This window comes from Malus domestica, chromosome 17 (genome assembly GCF_042453785.1).
Source record: "Malus domestica chromosome 17, GDT2T_hap1".
NCBI lineage: Eukaryota > Viridiplantae > Streptophyta > Magnoliopsida > Rosales > Rosaceae > Malus > Malus domestica.
Window position 1 is genome coordinate 13,899,661 of NC_091677.1, and position 20,348 is coordinate 13,920,008.

The 20,348-nt window shown below is 40.9% G+C and overlaps 2 protein-coding genes across 8 annotated transcripts; both read right to left on the bottom strand.

Annotated features, from left to right (window-relative positions):
* Positions 1 to 1,142: 1,142 nt before the first annotated feature.
* LOC114822724 (calcium-dependent protein kinase SK5-like) lies at positions 1,143 to 3,193 on the bottom strand. The gene has a single exon (XM_070817332.1). It carries the CDS (start codon positions 2,540 to 2,542, stop codon positions 1,667 to 1,669), a length of 876 nt encoding a protein of 291 aa, XP_070673433.1. The 5' UTR covers positions 2,543 to 3,193; the 3' UTR covers positions 1,143 to 1,666.
* Positions 3,194 to 15,607: 12,414 nt separating this feature from the next.
* Positions 15,608 to 19,875, bottom strand: LOC103405324 (probable complex I intermediate-associated protein 30). Of its 7 annotated transcripts, none has more exons than XM_008344290.4 (9): positions 19,609 to 19,875; positions 19,295 to 19,336; positions 18,176 to 18,246; positions 17,572 to 17,685; positions 17,237 to 17,287; positions 16,851 to 16,942; positions 16,371 to 16,451; positions 16,180 to 16,278; positions 15,608 to 15,871 (listed from the first exon to the last, which is right to left on the bottom strand). In XM_008344290.4, exons 3-9 carry the CDS (start codon positions 18,225 to 18,227, stop codon positions 15,686 to 15,688), a joined length of 675 nt encoding a protein of 224 aa, XP_008342512.1. In that variant the 5' UTR covers positions 18,228 to 18,246; positions 19,295 to 19,336; positions 19,609 to 19,875; the 3' UTR covers positions 15,608 to 15,685. The 7 variants fall into 7 exon arrangements, with proteins under 7 accessions (XP_008342512.1, XP_008342513.1, XP_070673123.1 ...); XM_008344291.4 differs by having other exon boundaries at positions 17,572 to 17,664; positions 19,609 to 19,759; XM_070817022.1 differs by lacking the exon at positions 19,609 to 19,875 and adding an exon at positions 19,448 to 19,543.
* Positions 19,876 to 20,348: the final 473 nt, after the last annotated feature.

A 20,348-nucleotide genomic window follows, 5' to 3' on the forward strand; every position in this document is an offset into this window, starting at 1 on the left:
GGGTCGTGTTCTTGGCATACTGAAAAATCTCACCACGTTTTGATGGCCTTCCTATTAATTTGGACAAGAAGTTAATACAAATGACACCTATTAGTTCCATGATCTAGGGTCTATTAAAGCTACTAGTTCAATAACTTGGTCAAAATTTTGACCCAATATTAAATTAGGTTCTATCGTAGATGTGAATTAGATTATCGTGTTCTTATATACATAATGTGTCTACAAAAGCTTTTGTTAATTGTGATTAAACTTGATAAACAAAAGAAAGTCTATTGGGCTACAAGAGGACAAAGTCCTATAACCCAAAGCCCACATAACTTGGAGAATCAAATTTTGGCATATTAACCTAGAACAAGAAATAGAGTTCATTAACTACGAAAACTTGACTTGAATTTATTACCATTGTGACATTGCGGTCTAATGATGCAAATATCTTTTCACACGGCAGTATAATATAGTATCCAAATGATGCGTAACGGTGAATCTGTTCTATTTGGTTTGTTTTCCATAGCTATAACAATGGTTTGCTTTAGTGCAAATACGAACAAAACAAGAAAACATTGTGATTCCAAGGTTACCATATTTTGCTTAGCTTATAAAAAGATTTCAATCTTGAATCCCTATCCAAGATTAGTAATGTTGTAAACTGAAAATAGAAAGGAACGAAGTTACCCGAAAAAATGTAAAAGCCTTGAGTGGTGAATGATTATTGAGATGAATCGCGGACTAAGTCGCTCTCTTTAAGACGTTTCGCGGCTCTGCCCAAAATGTGCAAGCAGTTCACAAACACCACATCGTCCCCAGGATAAAACAGCTCAGAACCTTCTTCTGATAAGATTCTTCCTTGCATACCGGAAGAACCTTCGAATTAAACCTTTTCGATATGTTGCTTTTTAAATTAATATGTAAAACTATTTTTTTTTTCTCTGTTAGCTCCTTTTCCATCCGCCTAACTAGTGTATATATATTATGTATATAAAGAGACGTTGAGGGGGTAATTGGGGTTGCAAAACCGTTGCAAATCATAAAAGCCACAACGGGACAAAATCAAAACATAAGTAAATTCAAACCGGAAATAAAAACAAAACGGTTTGATTGCATAACTCCTTAAGCCAAAATCAATTGACTTTTAATATTGGTAATAAAGCAAAATGTTGTGTATATAATATTGGTAGTAAAACAAAACATAAATATATTTAAATATTTAAATAAAAACATATTTGTTCCAACAAGTAACAATGACAATGAAGATTAACCCAAAAGATTTTCTCCATCTAATCACCAAAACCAAAAACAAAAAAATAACCAAGTGAAGTTGAACCTCTAATCAGTTAGTTGGACTCCCATTGTCAGCCACTCCAACCCCTAAAGCATCACCCAAATTCATTGTCCTTGTCATTTCTCTCCTCCCAATCCCTTCCCCATTCCCCTTCCTCATCATTGCAGCAAACTCCCAATAATCTATCTGCCCATCATCATCCTAATCAATCTCCTTGATCATGTCCTCCAGATGCAGCTCCCCCAATCCAAACTCCCTGCAAGCTTGACTCAGCTCATCAATGGTGATGAACCCGCTTCCGTCCTTGTCGAAAAATGAGAAAGCAGACAGTAGATTCTCCTCCCTCTCCAGCTTGTTCAAGTGCACTGTCGCCGCCAGAAACTCGCCCTAGTCGATTGTCTCGCTGCTGTCAATGTCAGCTGCCTTCATTAGATCCTTGATCTCAAACTCCATTAGCTCAGACCCTACTTTCCTCAGCCCCTCTTTGAGCTCATCAAACGTGATGCTCCCGCTCCCATCTGCATCAATCATCTTAAAAATCTCCCTCAGCCCGCCAATCTCCTCCTCCGAAAGCCGCTCAGCGATCACTCTCAGCGCCATTTTCTTGAGCTTGTTCATGGTGGAGAACTGCTTCATCCTCGACAGGACAGCCGAGTCCAGCGGCTTATCGAGCGCAATCGTGTCATCTATGATCCACGGATGGCAAAACACCTCATGGGCAGTGATTCTCTTCTGCAATCGTGCACTACTAGAAATCCCAGGCCACGGCTCGGACTCAAAATCCAACCTCCCCTGCAAAATCTGCCGGAAGATCCCAATCTCCGTCTCCGCCCAGAACGGCAGAACCTCACTTAGCAAAATGTACAGAATCACCCCTGCGCTCCACACATCCGATTCCGGCCCGTAGTGCTTCCTCAGCACCTCAGGGGCAACGTAATATTTACTTCCAACAACTTCAGAAAAGGTCTCACCGGGCTTGTAGAAAACCGCCTTCAGCGCCGCGTCCTCCTTCTCGCTTTTGAACAAGAAGTTCTCCGGCTTCAAATCCCAATGCATAACCCTAAGCGAATGACAAGCCTCCACAACCCCAACAATGGTTTTCAGAAGCTTCGCCGCCTCCCGCTCGCTGTAATGCCCTTTCTTCATGATCCTATCGAAAAGCTCACCGCCGCGGCAGAGCTCCATGACCAAATGGACGGCGGCGGCGTCCTCGTAGGTGCCGCGGATTCTGACTACTTGCGTGTGCTCGGAGAGGTGGTGCATGATCTGAATCCCTCGCCAGACATCCTTGAAGTCCTCCCGGCAGAGGAGCTTGCGCTTGGGGATGGACTTGCAGGCTTAGGGGTGTCCGGAGGAGATTTCGGTGCAGAGGTAGGTGGTGCCGAACTGGCCCTTGCCAAGGACTCTCCCCAGAGAGTAGAGGTCGGTGAGGTTCTGGGTCTTATAGGGTAGGACCCAAGTCGTCGGCTTTAATGAGGATGTGGCGACGGAGCTTGATTTGCTGCTCATCGCAGTGAGATCTGAGAGCTCTGCTGCTTTGATGAAAATGGAAGACGATGACTGATGAACCAAGAATTCTGAAGGCCAAGAGCCCTCCTCTCTCAATCTGCTAAAATTGTCATACTTTTTCCACTTCTCTTCTTCTGAGAGACAGAGAGTCAGAGACTGCATCCGACCCAACTTCGTAATAAAAATTCTATTTTTACTGTCCATTTACCAACATTTGTACCATCCTTGTAAACTTGTAATAGAGATGAGTCACGCGTCTTGTAGGCCCTACCTATACAGAAATGTGGTACAAATAGATGATAAGCGTAGAATTTCTCATTTTGTATTGACAATTGAGACAATTGAGACAATTGAGACATGTAATGTAACGTAAAAAGTGTTGTGCAGATAGTATCAGTTTTACTGAAAAAAGAGTGACTTAATGATACTCTTTAATTCATTCGATTCTACAGTTAGAAGAAATTAAGAGAGTGTGTGAGAAGTCCACACACCCCATTCAAGATTGGATAAATTAAATAATTGGAATAAGATTGTGAGTGCTATGAGGTGAAAAAATGAACCAGTTTAGTTGCGGGTTTGGTGAAGAAATTTGGATGTGGTGTGCTTTTAGTTATGGGTTTGATACTTTTGTGTTGCGATGTCTTGGTCATTTTCATCACTCGGTCGTTTTCTCTAGAACTCCGCCTATGTCTTACATGGCCGGTCCCAAGCCCGGATAAAGGAGGAGGGGGAGGGCGTCAGGTAGTCGACAGCCGGCACTCCATGATCACGTCGAATCCTTATGAAAATGAATCCAGAACAAAATCACGCTAAAGCTAGGGCGTCACCCGTAAGTGACGCGCTGTGTGGCCCGAGCACAGTGATAAGTGAGCAAGGGTCGCTGTATCTCCATCGGCACCCGGATGCAGTGTTAAATGAGCAAGGGGGCCATAGAAACTTCTTTTCGAACGACTCCACTCAAAGTTGTTTGGGAGCATATGCTCCTATCAACTTTACCCGGGACACACAAAAGAAGTACTTTGATCCTATTAGACGGGGGAGGGTGAAGAAGCTAGGACAGAAGGGTAGAGTTCAAGAGAGCAAAATGCGTTTAGGAACGTGGAATATAGGAACCTTAACGGGAAAATCTATGGAAGTAGTGGAAGTTATGGTGAGGAGAAGGATAAATATTATGTGCCTACAAGAAACTAAGTGGGTTGGTAGTAAGGCAAAGGATCTAGAAAACTCAGGGTTTAAACTTTGGTATTCGGGCACAAATAGAACGAGAAACGGTGTTGGCATCATCGTGGACAAGACCTTGGTACAAGATGTTGTAGATGTCAAGAGGGTAGGAGATAGAATCATGGCAATCAAGATTGTAATAGGACAAGAACTTATCAATGTGATTAGTGCGTACGCACCTCAAGTAGGGTTGGATACGAGTTCGAAGGAGAAATTTTGGGAAGATCTTGGAGACTTGGTGCAAGGAATTGCTCAGACGGAGAAGTTATTTATAGGAGGAGATTTAAATGGACACGTGGGCAGGGAGACAGGCAACTATGGAGGTTTTCATGGTGGCCATGGTTTTGGGGAGAGAAACGAGGATGGGGAAGCTATCTTGGATTTTGCAATGGCATATGATCTCTTCTTAGCCAACACCTTCTTTAAGAAGAGAGAAGAACATGTGATCACCTACAAGAGTGGGTCGTCAAAAACACAAATAGATTTTCTTCTAATGAGGAAAGGGGATCGTATAACTTGTAAGGATTGCAAAGTTATACCAGGAGAGAGCGTGGCTAATCAACATCGCTTGTTGGTGATGGATGTACATATCAAAAGAGTAAGACAAAAGAACAAGACTTGGAAGTGCCCAAGGACTAGATGGTGGAATCTAAAAGAAGAAAAACAAGTCATTTTCAAAGAGAAGGTAATCACCCAATGTGTGTGGGATAGAGAGGGGGAAGCTAGCCAAATGTGGGATTCCATGGCTAGTTGTATCCGAAAAGTAGCAAAAGAGGTATTAGGAGAGTCCAAGGGCTTTGCCCCACACCAAAAGGAATCTTGGTGGTGGAATGAGGAGGTACAAACAAAGGTGAAGGCTAAGAAGGAATGTTGTAAAGCCTTATACAAGGAGAGGACCGATGAAAATGGTGAAAGGTATAGAAAAGCGAAGCAAGAGGCGAAGAAAGCTGTCAGAGAAGCTAAGTTAGCGGCTTACGACGATATGTATAAACGACTAGATACCAAAGAAGGAGAGTTGGATATCTATAAACTATCTAGAGCAAGGGAAAAGAAGACAAGGGACCTAAACCAAGTGAGGTGCATCAAGGATGAGGATGGAAAGGTTCTTGCTACAGAGAACGCGGTTAAAGACAGATGGAGAGGTTATTTTCATAATCTTTTCAATGAAGGACATGAAATGAGTGCTTCTTTAGGGGAGTTGAGTAACTCAGAAGAGTGTAGAAACTACTCTTTTTATCGTCGAATCCGGAAGGAAGAAGTGGTTGTAGCTTTGAAGAAGATGAAGCATAAAAAAGCAATAGGCCCAGACGATATACCAATCGAAGTGTGGAAACTTTTGGGAGAGACAGGTATAACATGGCTCACTGACCTTTTCAATAGGATTTTGAAAACGAAGAAGATGCCAAATGAGTGGCGAACGAGCACTTTGGTGCCTATCTACAAGAATAAGGGCGACGTACAAAATTGCATGAACTATAGGGGTATTAAGCTAATGAGTCATACAATGAAGCTCTGGGAGAGAGTCATTGAGCATAGATTGAGGCAAGAGACACGGGTTTCGGACAACCAATTCGGGTTCATGCCAGGGCGCTCAACCATGGAGGCAATCTATCTCTTACGAAGATTGATGGAAAGATATAGAGATGGGAAAAAGGATTTACACATGGTCTTTATAGATTTGGAAAAAGCGTATGATAGGGTCCCAAGAGACATTCTTTGGAGGATTTTAGAGAAGAAAGGAGTACGAGTAGCATATATCCAAGCTATAAAGGATATGTATGAAGGAGCAAAGACTGCCGTAAGAACTCATGAAGGACAAACCGAAAGCTTTCCCATAACTGTAGGATTACATCAAGGCTCATCCTTAAGTCCTTACCTTTTTGCGTTGGTAATGGATGAGTTAACAAGACATATTCAAGATGATATTCCTTGGTGTATGCTTTTCGCAGACGATATAGTGTTGATAGATGAAACTCAGGAAGGGGTAAATGCAAAGCTTAACCTTTGGAGAGAAGTGTTGGAATCTAAAGGTCTTCGCCTAAGCCGATCAAAGACAGAATATATGGAGTGCAAGTTCAGTGCAAATGGAGGCCAAAACGAGTTAGGGGTGAGAATCGGAGATCAAGAAATACCAAAGAGCGACCGTTTTCGTTACCTAGGATCTATCTTGCAAAAGAACGGAGAATTAGATGGAGATCTCAACCATAGAATACAAGCTGGATGGATGAAGTGGAAGAGTGCATCCGGCGTGTTATGTGACCGCCGTATGCCACTGAAGCTTAAGGGAAAATTTTATAGGACGGCAATAAGGCCGGCGATGCTGTATGGCACAGAATGTTGGGCGGTGAAACATCAACACGTACACAAAATGGGTGTAGCGGAGATGAGGATGCTTCGTTGGATGTGTGGGCACACAAGAAAGGATAAGATTAGGAATGAGGATATCCGGGGTAAAGTAGGAGTAGCCGAAATTGAAGGAAAGATGAGAGAAAATCGGTTACGGTGGTTTGGACATGTGCAAAGAAGGCCTACTGACGCTCCGATTAGAAGATGCGACGATGGGACAGAGGTTCAGGGCCGAAGGGGTAGAGGAAGACCTAGGAAAACTTTGGAAGAGACTCTAAGAAAAGACTTAGAGTACTTGGATCTAACGAAGGACATGACACAGGATCGAGCACAATGGCGTTCTAAGATTCATATAGCCGATCCCACTCAGTGACTTGGATTTTCCAAGTCTCCAACCGAGAAGTTTTCCTCACTCGGAAAATTAAGGGAACACTACCCCAACCTACATGCTCCACTCAGAAAGCTTCAACATACAAGCTTCAACAAAAGAAAATTCAAAGAACTTAGCGAAGAAGGCTTTGGTGTATTTAACACAATACGTTGAAATGAAGGAAAGCTTATTTATTGATATCCCCGATAAGCTACAAATATGTACATATACATGAGTCAAAATAAACACACAAGAGGGAGCCTTCACAAAGGTTGCTTAGGAGAAGTCTCAGCAGTCGGTAGAGCCCCAGAAAGAGAAGGCACCGGAGGGGGATCATTTGGAGCCTCAGTACTGGACAGAACCCTAGAAGGAGGAGGCATCAGAGGTTGATCATTTGGAGCTTCATTACGCGGTACAGCCCCAGAAGACGAAGGCAATAAATGCCTTTGGAACAAACCTACAAATCTCTGATGATCAAGTAAAACCTGACCATCAGTTTCCTTCATCTGGTCAAGCTTCCTCTTCATGTTTGTAGCATAGTCATGTGCGAGCCGGTGCAACTGTTTATTCTCATGCTTGAGCCCTCTAATCTCCTGTTTGAGACTCATCACTTCAGCCGCCAATGATTCAACTTGGCGGGTTCGAGCAAATAGGCGTTGGGCCATATTAGACACAGAACCTGCACACTGAACACTGAGAGCCAGCGAATCCTTAACAGCTAACTCATCAGACCGTTTGGAAAGTAGTCTGTTATCTTTGGGAGTGAGAAGGTTCCTGGCCACCACCGCAGCGGTCATATCATTCTTCATCACGGAATCCCCAACGGTAAGAGGACCAGTAGGGGAGACGAAGGATGGGCGCCATATGTTGTCTGGAGAAGGTGGGGCTGCCTCTTCAACAAGGTTCAAGTCAAAACGACGGTCGGAGGGGCCAGACATTTTCAAAGGTGTTGAAGAGAGAAGAGGTCGGACAAATCAAGATCTTAGAAGTGCAAGAATGAAGCTTCTACTGGTGGAGATTCAAGTGTGCTTTGGAACTTAATGTCAGCCCTTATAAAAATCTGCACTCGACGGAGCTTCAGAAATCGAAGAGGCGCCTGCTCAGAAATCGAAGAGGCGTTTGCTTTCTCAAAAGCTGGGCTGCTTAGAGATCACGAGGGTTGATCTCAGAAATCTAAGAGGCGTTTGCTTTCTCAAAAGTTGGGCTGCTCAAAGACCACGAAGGCTGGTCTCAGAAATTGAAGAGGCGCTCGCTTTCTCAAAAGCTGGGCTCCCCAGAGACCACGAGGGCCGATCTCAGAAATCGAAGAGGCACCTACTTTTCCAGCCTTGTCAGCACCTGTCACGCGCACACTCAGCTTTGCGGAAATTATGGGCATTCTGTCGAAGACTTCTGGGGAAGTAGAAAACACATGAATCTTACTGTTCAATCACCCACTTCCCACACGCAACAATAGCTCATGGGTACCACAGAAAACTTTGCCAAAGTTCTCTGCCAAAGTCGAGCACGTGAAGCTTGCAGCTCCCACTACATCGCTCTGACCAAGAAGGGTAAAAGAATAGCAAAGAAACAGCACTAACAAAGTTTAGACCCATAAATTTTGAAGGTCTAGCTACCATATTATTACCCACAAGGGTAAAGGAACAGTACCACTGCTGGATAATTGGACAGTCCCTGTGTGTCAACCTCTGTGCTTCGTGGCAAGGTAGACTAGCAAACATGCCCAACCTTTACTCACATTCGAGAAAACACTCCCAATAAGATTGCTTGCTCCAAAATCGAAGAGGCACCGTCCTCCGAATCTCGAGAGCCAGACTCCCAACATGACTACTTTCTTAAAAATCGAAGAGAGGGTAAAGGAACAGTACCATTGCTGGATAATTGGAAAGTCCCTGTGTGTCAACCTCTGTGCTTCGTGGCAAGGTAGACTAGCAAACATGCCCAACCTTTACTCACATTCGAGAAAACACTCCCAACAAGATTGCTTGCTCCAAAATCGAAGAGGCACCGCCCTCCGAATCTCGAGAGCCAGACTCCCAACATGATTACTTTCTAAAAAATCGAAGAGACACTGCTCCCCGAATCTTCGAGAGCCAGACCCCCAGCGTGACTGCTTTCTCAAAAATCGATGAGGCATCGTTCTTCGAATCAATCGAAGAGGCGCTCGCTTTCTCAAAAGCTGGGCTGCTCAGAGACCACGAGGGCCGATCTCAGAAATCGAAGAGGCACCTACTTTTCTAGCCTTGTCAGCACCTGTCACACGCACACTCAGCTTTGCAGAAATTATGGGCATTCTGTCGAAGACTTCTGGTGAAGTAGAAAGCACATGAATCTTACTGTTCAATCACCCACTTCCCACACGCAACAATAGCTCATGGGTACCACAGATAACTTTGCCAAAGTTCTCTGCCAAAGTTGAGCACGTGAAGCTTGCAGCTCCCACTACATCGCTCTGACCAAGAAAGGTAAAAGAATAGCAAAGAAACAACACTAACAAAGTTTAGACACATAAATTTTGAAGGTCTAGCTACCATATTATTACCCACAAGGGTAAAGGAACAGTACCACTGCTGGATAATTGGAAACTCCCTGTGTGTCAACCTCTGTGCTTCGTGGCAAGGTAGACTAGCAAACATGCCCAACCTTTACTCACATTCGAGAAAACACTCCCAACAAGATTGCTTGCTCCAAAATCGAAGAGGCACCGTCCTCCGAATCTCGAGAGCCAGACTCCCAACATGACTACTTTCTCAAAATCGAAGAGAGGGTAAAGGAACAGTACCATTGCTGGATAATTGGAAAGTCCCTGTGTATCAACCTTTGTGCTTCGTGGCAAGGTAGACTAGCAAACATGCCCAACCTTTACTCACATTCGAGACAACACTCCCAACAAGATTACTTGCTCCAAAATCGAAGAGGCACCGCCCTCCGAATCTCGAGAGCCAGACTCCCAACATGATTACTTCCTCAAAAATCGAAGAGACACTGCTCTCCGAATCTCGAGAGCCAGACCCCCAGCATGATTGCTTTCTCAAAAATCGAAGAGGCATCGTTCTCCGAATCTCGAGAGCCAGATACCACAGACCACTTTTTCAAAGTGCTCTGACAGAGTTAAAACATGTGAAACTGACAGCTCCCACTACCGTGCTATGACCAAGCAGGGTAAAGGAATAGCATTACTACTTGTTAGGGAGACTCCTATATATGTCAACCTCCATCCCCAACGGACAGGCAGACCTGCAAAAATGCTCAACCCTTCATCATATCTGAGAGGGCACTCCCAACGAAGCCTTTCGAAATATTCAGCTTTCTTTCCCCCCGATAATACCTCTGCAAACAAGCTATACTAGAGCAAGAATATCTCATATCATCAGGGTTAAAAGCAAGAGTATCCCATATCATGCTTTTTCCCTGTCTTTTCCTTTGGCCTTGTTTTTACCTGCAAGACAAGGAGAAAGAGAGCAATCAGTCAGCACTTGGAATCAAGCTTCCAGCCAAGAACTGACTGCCTGGAACCCCTTACCTGATTACTTACCTGGCATTGCTCTCGAGTACTCATCTTCAACATCTTATGTTTCCAGGGAAGATTCTGCATCTGCTTGAGGAACAGATAGGGCAAGTGCGAAGGATACAAGGAAGCATGTGGAGACAAGCGTAACAGCACACGTGTCGATACATCCATTACTCTGTCAAAAGCAAAAGTATCCCATATCAGCAGGGTGGAACGTACTCTAGATTTGATGGACTTGTTTTGACCCTCAAATTCTTCAGTCGGCCTTATACTCTGGAGGAAACCAGAAAACCCTCCAGCTCAGTTCAAGAATAAGCCTGTGGAAAGTTACTTCTTCAAAAGCAAAAGTATCTCATATCATCTCTTCTCATTTTTCTTCTCTTTATCCTTCATGCTGCTGCAAGATGGGGAGAAGGTGAACAATCAGTCGGAGCTCTGATTGCTTACCTTGTCTGTCACCTCTTTCAGCAGACCCCCTAGCTCGGCGACTTGGGGGACTCCTACTACATGGTTTGTATCGCGCTTGACCAAGCCTGAAACTACAAGTAAGCTTCAAGTGAAATTGATACATTACATTGTGCATCTCCACCAGTTAAAGATACCACCCCTGGATGGAGGAAGAGTACTTCCAGAGAAGATGCCACATCTACCTATGAGACAGATAAGGCAAGTCAAGACGACTCCACACTCCGATACTTAGAAGTTTCGTGATTACGAGATCATTCTCCCACAATATTTCTTAATGTCATTTGTACTAAATCATTCACTTGTACTCACTAAAGGAGAGCTTGAACCTATGTACTTGTGTAAACCCTTCACAATTAATAAGAACTCTTCTATTCCGTGGACGTAGCCAATATGGGTGAACCACGTACATCTTGTGTTTGCTTTCCTATCTCTATCCATTTATATACTTATCCACACTAATGACCGGAGCAATCTAGCGAAGATCACAAAAAGCGACCGTTTTCGCTACCTAGGATCTATCTTGCAAGAGAACGGAGAATTAGATGGAGATCTCAACCATAGAATACGAGCTGGATGGATGAAGTGTTAGAATGCATCCGGCGTGTTGTGTGACCGTCGTAGGCCACTGAAGCTCAAGGGAAAATTTTATAGGACGGCAATAAGGCCAGCGATGTTGTATGGCACAGAATGTTGGGCGGTGAAGCATCAACACGTACACAAAATGGGTGTAGCGGAGATGAGGATGCTTCGTGGGATGTGTGGGCACACGAGAAAGGATAAGATTGGGAATGAGGATATCCGAGGTAAAGTAGGAGTAGCCGAAATTGTAGGAAAGATGAGAGAAAATCGGCTCCGGTGATTTGGACATGTGCAAAGAAGGCCGAATGACGCTCCGGTTCGAAGATGTGACTACGGGACAGAGGTTCAGGGCCGAAGGGGTAGAGGAAGACCTAGGAAAACTTTGGAAGAGACTCTAAGAAAAGACTTAGAGTACTTGGATCTAACGGAGGACATGACACAAAACCGAGCGCAATGGCGTTCTAGGATTCATATAGCCGACCCCACTTAGTGGGAAAAGGCTTTGTTGTTGTTGTTGTTGTTGTTGGTCGTTTTCTCTAGTGTTGCTTTTTTGGTAACTGATGGCAAGACTTTTATGGTGATGATGGCGGTAGACGCCGCTTTTTGCAGTTGGAGATTAGAGATTTGGGTTTTCGTTTTAGTTTATTTAATTGGGTTAAGTTTTTATGTATCTGTTTTACCCCAAGTATATGTGTATTTTGCCTTTGTATTGCCCTGTAACCTTCTATCGAATTAATGAAATATACTTTTCAAACAAAAAAAAAAAAACAAAAAACAAAAAATGAAAAATGAAAAGAAAAAAAAGATTAGAACAAAACAAAACAAATAGAATTAAAAGTAACACTTGAGCAATCATTAGTTACGATCTAATAGTATATCTTTCAACTTAAAAATATGTGATTTTGTAAGTAATTGATTGTCCTAATAGATACGGTATTCTTTTTTGACCTACTATGCTCCGAATTTAAACTCTTGCTCATCTTCTTAATGTAGAATATCGTTTGTAGTAAAATTAAATGTGAGATTTTAGATTATACTCCACTAAATAACAAACTCAATCAATAGTATATAAAAGAAAAAAGTATCACTTGAAAGAAAAAGAAAAAGATTTCATCATTAGTTTTTTGCTAGGAAAAAAACTTCATTAAGGTAAGTAAATAACTCGGAAACACCCAGAACCTATACAATCAAATAAAATCGCACACTGTGCCTCCCTAGGAAGACCCTATCCCATATACAAATGTTTTCAACGTTATGACCAATACAAAGGCTGTCATGCACAGACACATTTTTAGGTTTCTGTCCGATATGTTGGTTCCAAATTCCCCCAGAAGAAACGAAGAAAGGGTTGTCATGCATTTTCCATATCTTAAATTATGACTGCTTTACTTTTCCTTACAAAATCAAAGTAGGTATTGCATGAGAGAGGATCTTCGTCGGAGGTATTGCATGAGAGAGGATCTTTGTCGAATCTTTTTTGTGATGATTTCATAGATTCTCTAATCATATTCGTTCATCGTACATCGTACGGTCAGTTTTTATCAGATACTATTTATATTCAATTTTAAATAAAAAAATTTACAATAATTTTTTATTTCACGATATACAATGAACAAATATGATTAAATGATCGTTAGGATCATCACAAAAGCATTCTGCGAGCATAATTGCATGAAAGGCCTGGCTGGCCACGCATTTTCATATGATTATTATACTTTTCTTTTTGTTTTTTCTGGTAAAAAGTTACTTTTTACTACTGACTATAAACATACATACAAGCAAACTAAAGCCCCAAAAAAATCACACAAAAAAATGGCCCAAAACAAAACACAAACGGGGCAACCAACAGTTAGGCCCACACATCAAAATGAAGCAACAGAAACCAAGTTTCTACTGCTGTCGCCGTCGCCACAGAGTTTCTTGATCCGTCCAAATCCTCGCCTGTAATCAAGCAACGCCTCTTCGATCGCAACATCCGACTCCGATCTGCTTCCTAAGCACAACCACAAAGCAAGGACAGCCGGCAATCAAATGAGATAAGCCAACTTCCAAGATGAAGCCCATGGAAAACCACGAGCAGCACTACCGATAAAGGCAAACAACAAAGAGAAGGCGGTGGTGATGAAACACCTGAGCAGGTGAAAACACCTGAGCTCTACGCATGGTCTCAACAATATTCATGACTGAAAATCGGAAAATGGATGAACAAGGAGGAAGGATACTAGCGGGGTAAGAGGAAGAGTGATCAGGACAAAAAAGTGGGGAAAAAACAGTAGAAGCAAGGAAAAGAGAAGAGAATGAAAGAATGGGGGACATGGCGATTGACCTCGGCCTCAGTTAGGGTTGGCGGCAATGGATTTGCTCAAATTTGAAAGCCTGACACAAAAAGGTGAGAAATACTCAATAAAGGAGAAACACTCTCACTTGGAGAGAAAGACGCCGGTTCCTAACTTTTCTTTATGATTGAGGCAAAGTTAAGAGAATCTCCAATGCAAGACTTAAATTCTAGACCTAAAGTTATCTCTAACCGAATGATCCAGAGGGCTGAAAATAGCCTAAAAATCGTCTCCAATCGAGGGTTAGGCCAGAGGGCTCGTGAGCCCCACGAAATCTGAAAGGGCCAAAGGGCTGGCTGCATGCAATCAGCCAGCCAGCCCAGGCTGGTTTCTATTTTTGCTTAAAACTGTCGGCTATAACCAATAGGATTAAGAGCAATAGTATCGGTTATAACTGAGTAGGGAAAATTTTGAATATAACGGCTAGCTGACGTTAGCTAGCCGTTATTTTTTTACAGTTTATTTATTTACAAAATTTTTCCTATAACTTTTATTTTTTAAATTCTAGTTTTTTCTATAACTTCCTATAACTTCTATTTTTCAAATTTTGTTTCATATTTTTTTTTTAAATTTCATTTTTTCCTATAACTTCTATTTTGGCCCTCGGTTGGAGACGGTTTTTTGTGAGCTAAAACGAGCCCTATGACCCTGTGACCCTCGGTTGGAGATGGAGGCAAATATGGCCCTGTACTGTTCATTAAAATATTAATATCTTGGAGGGCCAAATGGCAAAAATGAGCCTTCTGGCCAGCCCTCGGTTGGAGATGGCCTAAATTCTTACATTTGGGTCTCAAAAAAGGTAGTGAATTTATATATTTTAGTTTTCATATCCATGCAAAGACTCAAATCGTAAAACATATTTTGAGTTTTAAAATTTGAGTCTTTGCATCAGAGGAGAAAAGAATGGACTCAAAATTCAAATTTTGGGTTTTAACAATTTAGGTATGTGTCACATCCCGGCCCGGGATGTGACAATTTGGTATCAGAGCCAATCTTTGGCCAGAAGTGTGCCGATGAGGACGTCGGGCCCCTTAGGGGGATGGATTGTTACATCCCACATCGCCCAGGGGAGTGAATCCTGTAAGCCTTATATGTATATTCCCATCTCTACCTAGCACGAGGTCTTTTGGGAACTCACTAGCTTCGGGTTCCATCGGAACTCCGAAGTTAAGCGAGTTTGTGCGAGAGCAATCCCATGATGGATGAGAGTTTGCGCGAGAGCAACCCATGATGGATGACTCACTGGGAAGTTCTCGTGTGAGTTCCCAAAAACAAAACCGTGAATGCGTGGTCGGGGCCCAAAGCTGATAATATCATGCTACCGTAAAGTCAGGTCCGGGATGTGATGGGGGCCCGGGCCGGGATCTGACAATGTGCATTGGAGATGGTTGTAGTCAAAACTCAAATCGTATTTTTCTTGGTTGAATAAAACTTTACCTTGTTGCATGGGCTCCACCAAAGGCCAGAATCTCATAATGGAACCAAAATTGGGTCTCACTTTACCTAAAAACTCAAAAATGAGTTTCAAGTCTCATGTGCATTGGAAATGCTCTAGGATTCACATTAAAAGTAGTTTTCTTGTAGATTTCTAGCAAAATTAAATTGATCTCTAAAATCTAACCGAAGTTTAGACTTATTCTTTGAACTAATAATTCGTTACTTGAGATATCTAAATTTAACAAAACCCGGCCCATTGATTACGTTGCAGAGCACAGAACCCACGATTGATCGTGAAATTTCACTCTAGTTTTAGGTTTGGTCCCTGAACTTTTCCCATAGTTTAAATTGGTCCGTGAAATTTGACTTTTGTTTTAGTTTAGTCTTTGCAATTTCACTCTAACATAATTCTTGACGAAAGTTAACGGTATAGACCAATGCTGCATGTTTTGATCTTTACTTTCTACAAGAAAAGAGGAAAATTTCTTGTACATTCTATGTTCATGATGCAAGTAAAGATGGAATAATCAATTGGAGCAGTGAAACAAAAAGACTTTAAATACTTAGTTACCATAAAAACAAAACTTGGATACAACTCAATTTCCTACTCCAAATATTTTACAAGCTCATTATGTTCGTAAAGCCTTGATCCAATCAATTTCGAGCTTGAAATCACCCGCTCCGGTTCTAGCACCTGGGAGACCACCTTCTGCATTGACCGATAGAGACATCCCAACGACGCGAGAAGGATTCATTTCCATTTCTGCATCTATAACATTTCCTCTCCATGTTGGTAGATACCGAGCAAGAGGAATCTGAAACATCAAACGTAATCAGCAGAACGCAATTGAACTGTTTCTACCATTGGAACAAATTTATAGATGCACTGACAAATGGAAAACTAGTTCAGTGTTTTTGGAGTTTCCTTTCCTGGTGTTATCATATAGGAATTGAATGGTACCCTAAGATAAATTGAATTTCATGTTTTTCGGGTTTGAATTTCATGTGTCTTTGGGATCTCAAAAGACAAACCCAAGAAACATGAAATTCATGGCTCCCTAAGAGGGCCGGGTCCATCATATCACGTTTCTAATCACCAAAGGTTGAGGTAAGTAGAACTTGCCTTTGCAATGTACCAGTTGTCTTTTGGTACAAAGACAAAAGCCTGCCACGAATTATCTTCTTCTTGCCCAGGCGAATTTACCCAATTTTCTGTATAGATCTACATATGCAAGAACCACATCAGTTAGAAAATGACAAACAAAGAAGTATGGATTTACTTGTCTTACATTCCAATTCCTCGAAAATACTCACTGTAGATATGTAGCACCTTCCATCTCCCTTAACTTTCAGTGCTATGGTATCGTATGGGTCCAAATCAATGAAGCCGTCAAACTGCAGAAGACACAAATAAATATTGAAATGGTGCCTACTAAAACCTGTCGTTGGTGGACTCTATCTATATCATTATGATGTAAGCTTGAACCCAAAATTTGCATTATCGTCATTGCACATATGTGTAACAATTTTTTCACGTCCAAGGGAGTAAAAAACTGGAAACCAAAGATCTTCACTCATCAAAAGTGAAGAAAAACCACAATAAAACACATGCATGCACGAAATTAAAATCAACAAACAACAATTTACTGTGACTTAGCTAATAATTTGACACCGTATGGAACATCTACAGGAACATCTACAGAATAGTAATATTTCAAATATCATTAGCAAAACTCTTCAGTCTTCATTTCTTGTCTGTATACCTATAATGTTGGTATACTGTTCACAGCTCACCTTTTTGGACCGCATTCCACAAAAACCGCTCCTGTTTATCTTCAGTTTTGCACCCTCAATGAAATCCAACGAAAGGTTACCCGAGAAAATTCCTAAAAATTTAAAGGAGAATTGTTTCAGAAGGTAAGTGCATATCAGATATTGGTAACAGTAAATATCATGAGAGCTGGTAAGCTAGTAGCATAACATGGATTCATAAACTTTGCAATTCCAGAAGTTAGTGCAATGATTACTCTTATCTGATATTAATTCGCAGTTTCATGCTCTTCATTTCTTGAAAGATCTTGCTTAACTTTTCCATGTTTGAAAGGTTATGTTTACAGGAAAAATAGCTTAAATCAGTAGCTGCTAGCTATAGAAAATATTTGGTATGCACTATCCATTACCAGTGGGTCCATTTTCATTATCTGGGATCTCTAAAGATGCCGAGGACAACCCTGCAAAAGAAATAGGTGATGATAGTACACTAGAATCTCAACAACTGTACATCCAAAATGAATGTGAACAAAAAAAGCGGTGAAATCAATACAACAATTTATATGAGAGGAAGCTACAATTCCATCAACTGATACAAATAAAAGTTCATACACGGAAAAACTCCACTATACATCATAACTGCAATCATATGCAAGGAGACTAAATAGCTAAGCATAATTCCCAACTGCTTAGAATTTTCCTATATATTCATAAAGGGAAACATCAAAATTATGTACATCGATACCTCCATATTCAGAGTCAGAATATAGATGCCACTTCTTGAGCTCGTCCTTCGAATTGAAATTGAAAATAAATCTCTCAGTTGGAGGCACCAGGTCTTCAACGTTCCATGTAAGTGCTAAAATTGTCATTCGATGTACGAAACCAGGATAATGTTAAGTCAAATAAATTGTTTCGATATTGATAACTTCACACAAGTTTCATAACTTCATCTATCAATGTCGAAAGGCCAAGCATCTGTACTCATTTACTGATATGAAAACAATTAGACTTTACCCATATAACTAAAGGAACACAAATGCGGAAATGCTTGGCCATCATAATTCTTTTGGTGTTAAAGTGTTAATGTACCATTAAGGCATTAATCATGATCTTAAATATAATCGAACATGGTAGGTGACATATTTTATATTCTCCAACTTTCTAGAATTATATGTAATAATGTAAGTATAAACAAATCAACGCATTTCACTCCCCAGGACAAAAAGAAATAAGCAGAGGGACCAATTTTATGGAAGGTAAGGCAGTTACACAAATTTCATATACATGAGAGTCTCTACTGTATCATGGCAGGAGATGGAGAACAAAGAAACAGATGGCAACAATACCTTTCTTGGTTGCATTTAAGGAAGCTTGCAATATCCCTCGAAACCTGGACATTTCTCTTTCCACAAAGTTTCTACATTAACAAAAAAGCCAAATGATGTAGAAATTTCAGCAAGTAATAATACAGAAACAGTATAACGAGCGAGAAGAAACACTCTTGACCAGTGTGATTGGAGTTCCATTGTGTATAAAATGTCCCTTTGTTTTCCAACATAAACAGTATGCTTGGATGAAGTACCAAAGAACTTCACGATGAGATTTAAGTGTAGAGATATTTTAAAGTGATTTGTTTGGCTAAAACCTAAACATGATGGGATTTACTGTGGGGGCTCTAATACTTGAGAAGTAGTTCGGTATGTATATAGTGATGTCCCCATAATGCATAAAAAAAGGTCGTACCCAGTGCACAAGGCTCCCGCTTTACGCAGGGTCTGGGAGAGGTGAATGTCGGCTAGCCTTACCCCCATTTATGGAGAGGCTGCTCCCAAGATGTCCCCATAATGCATATGCACATATATTTAACAAATCATCTCAAGATTAGGAGTGAACTCATTACGACAAAAATAGGCTATAAAGGGTCTCAATACTTAAGTGGGACATTATCTCAAACACCATATAGACAAGTTGGGATACCCAAACAGAATTTACAGAGTCAAACGCAAAGTTCCAGAATCTATGTGCACCAAATTCATATCATATAACTTATCATATTTCATTTACATACACACACAGATCACATCCACATTCCCACCTAAACCCAAATCTCATATACAAGTACTACATCTCAAAACAGGGTAGATGCACATTTGAATTTCCACCGCACATGAATTGTCCGAATGATTTCCAAAATTATAAGAATCCAGAAATTTATGAATTAAATAGTATAAACTCTGAACAATCAGATGTAACCAACGAAATCGAAAACTCTTTAGTTAGGAATATTTAGTTTTCCAAAGTTGCCTAAAACTGGAGCATTAAGTAGTTGCATAATGCCTATGCACCCTAGTGTGGGTTCGATCCCTACCGATCACCCTCCCAACCTAACATTCAACAATTTAACCCACTAAAACTATCGTTTGTCGGAAAAAAAGAAAAAGAAAACAGTAGCTGCATAATTATACCGGTTTGAAGTTTAGTTTCTGATTACAACAATTCCTTGATCTCTGCAGTTCAAAACAACAAAATTCTACTTAAAATCCAATATAATAAAAAAATTACAGCAACCCATTTACGTAGTTTACCCAATAAACAAAACCCATGAAACCCCATTTTACATTTGCTGGGTTTTGCCTGAGAAAAACCCGTCCAGCATCCATAAATCCACAAGTATGAACTATGAGAAACAAAAACGATACAGAAAAATAAAACCCATTTCCGATAAATTTGAATGGATTTAGAATTTGCAGTCTGTAATTGTAGGGAAGAGAGAGCTTACCGAAGATAGTTGGATTAGAGTCACCGAAACTCCCACCGAATCCAGTCCCTTGTTGGAGTGGGAGCCGTTTTAACTTGTAAGATTCAAAGAGTTTCCAAACAAGATACGGTGCAGTTTTGGGGTTCAAATCTCCACACCAAAAAAGTGTGTCCTCTTGTGACCTATCGTAGGAGTTTGCTTCGTATGTTATAGGTACCATACTTAAAATTTCCAGCCTAACGAGAAAGCATAAGCCGCGTAATAATAATTTGATATCAAATTCACGATTTATAAGATTTGAATGTAAGATCTTTCATTTATAAGAGTAATAATACTAGGCGTAGTAGAAAGGGAAACATGTTTACTTATTTAGAATGAGGACAATCATGAATAGGGGAATGATAACAGAATGGGGTGACTTACTAGTTCTCTCATTTTGATCCTTATTTTGTAGGAATTGGATTACAGAATTTCAAGGTGGAACCAATATTTACATTATATTTGGATGAAGAAATTTTAAATTACTAAGAGCATCTCCAAAGGAGATGTCAAAATGTCCAAATCAGCAATAACAGTAAAAAAAGACAGCTGCAATGTTTTCCAACCGAGAAGTCAAATCTAATATGGAATGACATGAAATAACAACTCTACCCCTTACTGTCAAATTTGACAGCAGCATCAAATATTTTTTTTATTAATTTGTTTATCAGATTTACAACAATTGTTATCGAGAACTTCAAGCTTTTGGGTTTTGTTAGGGC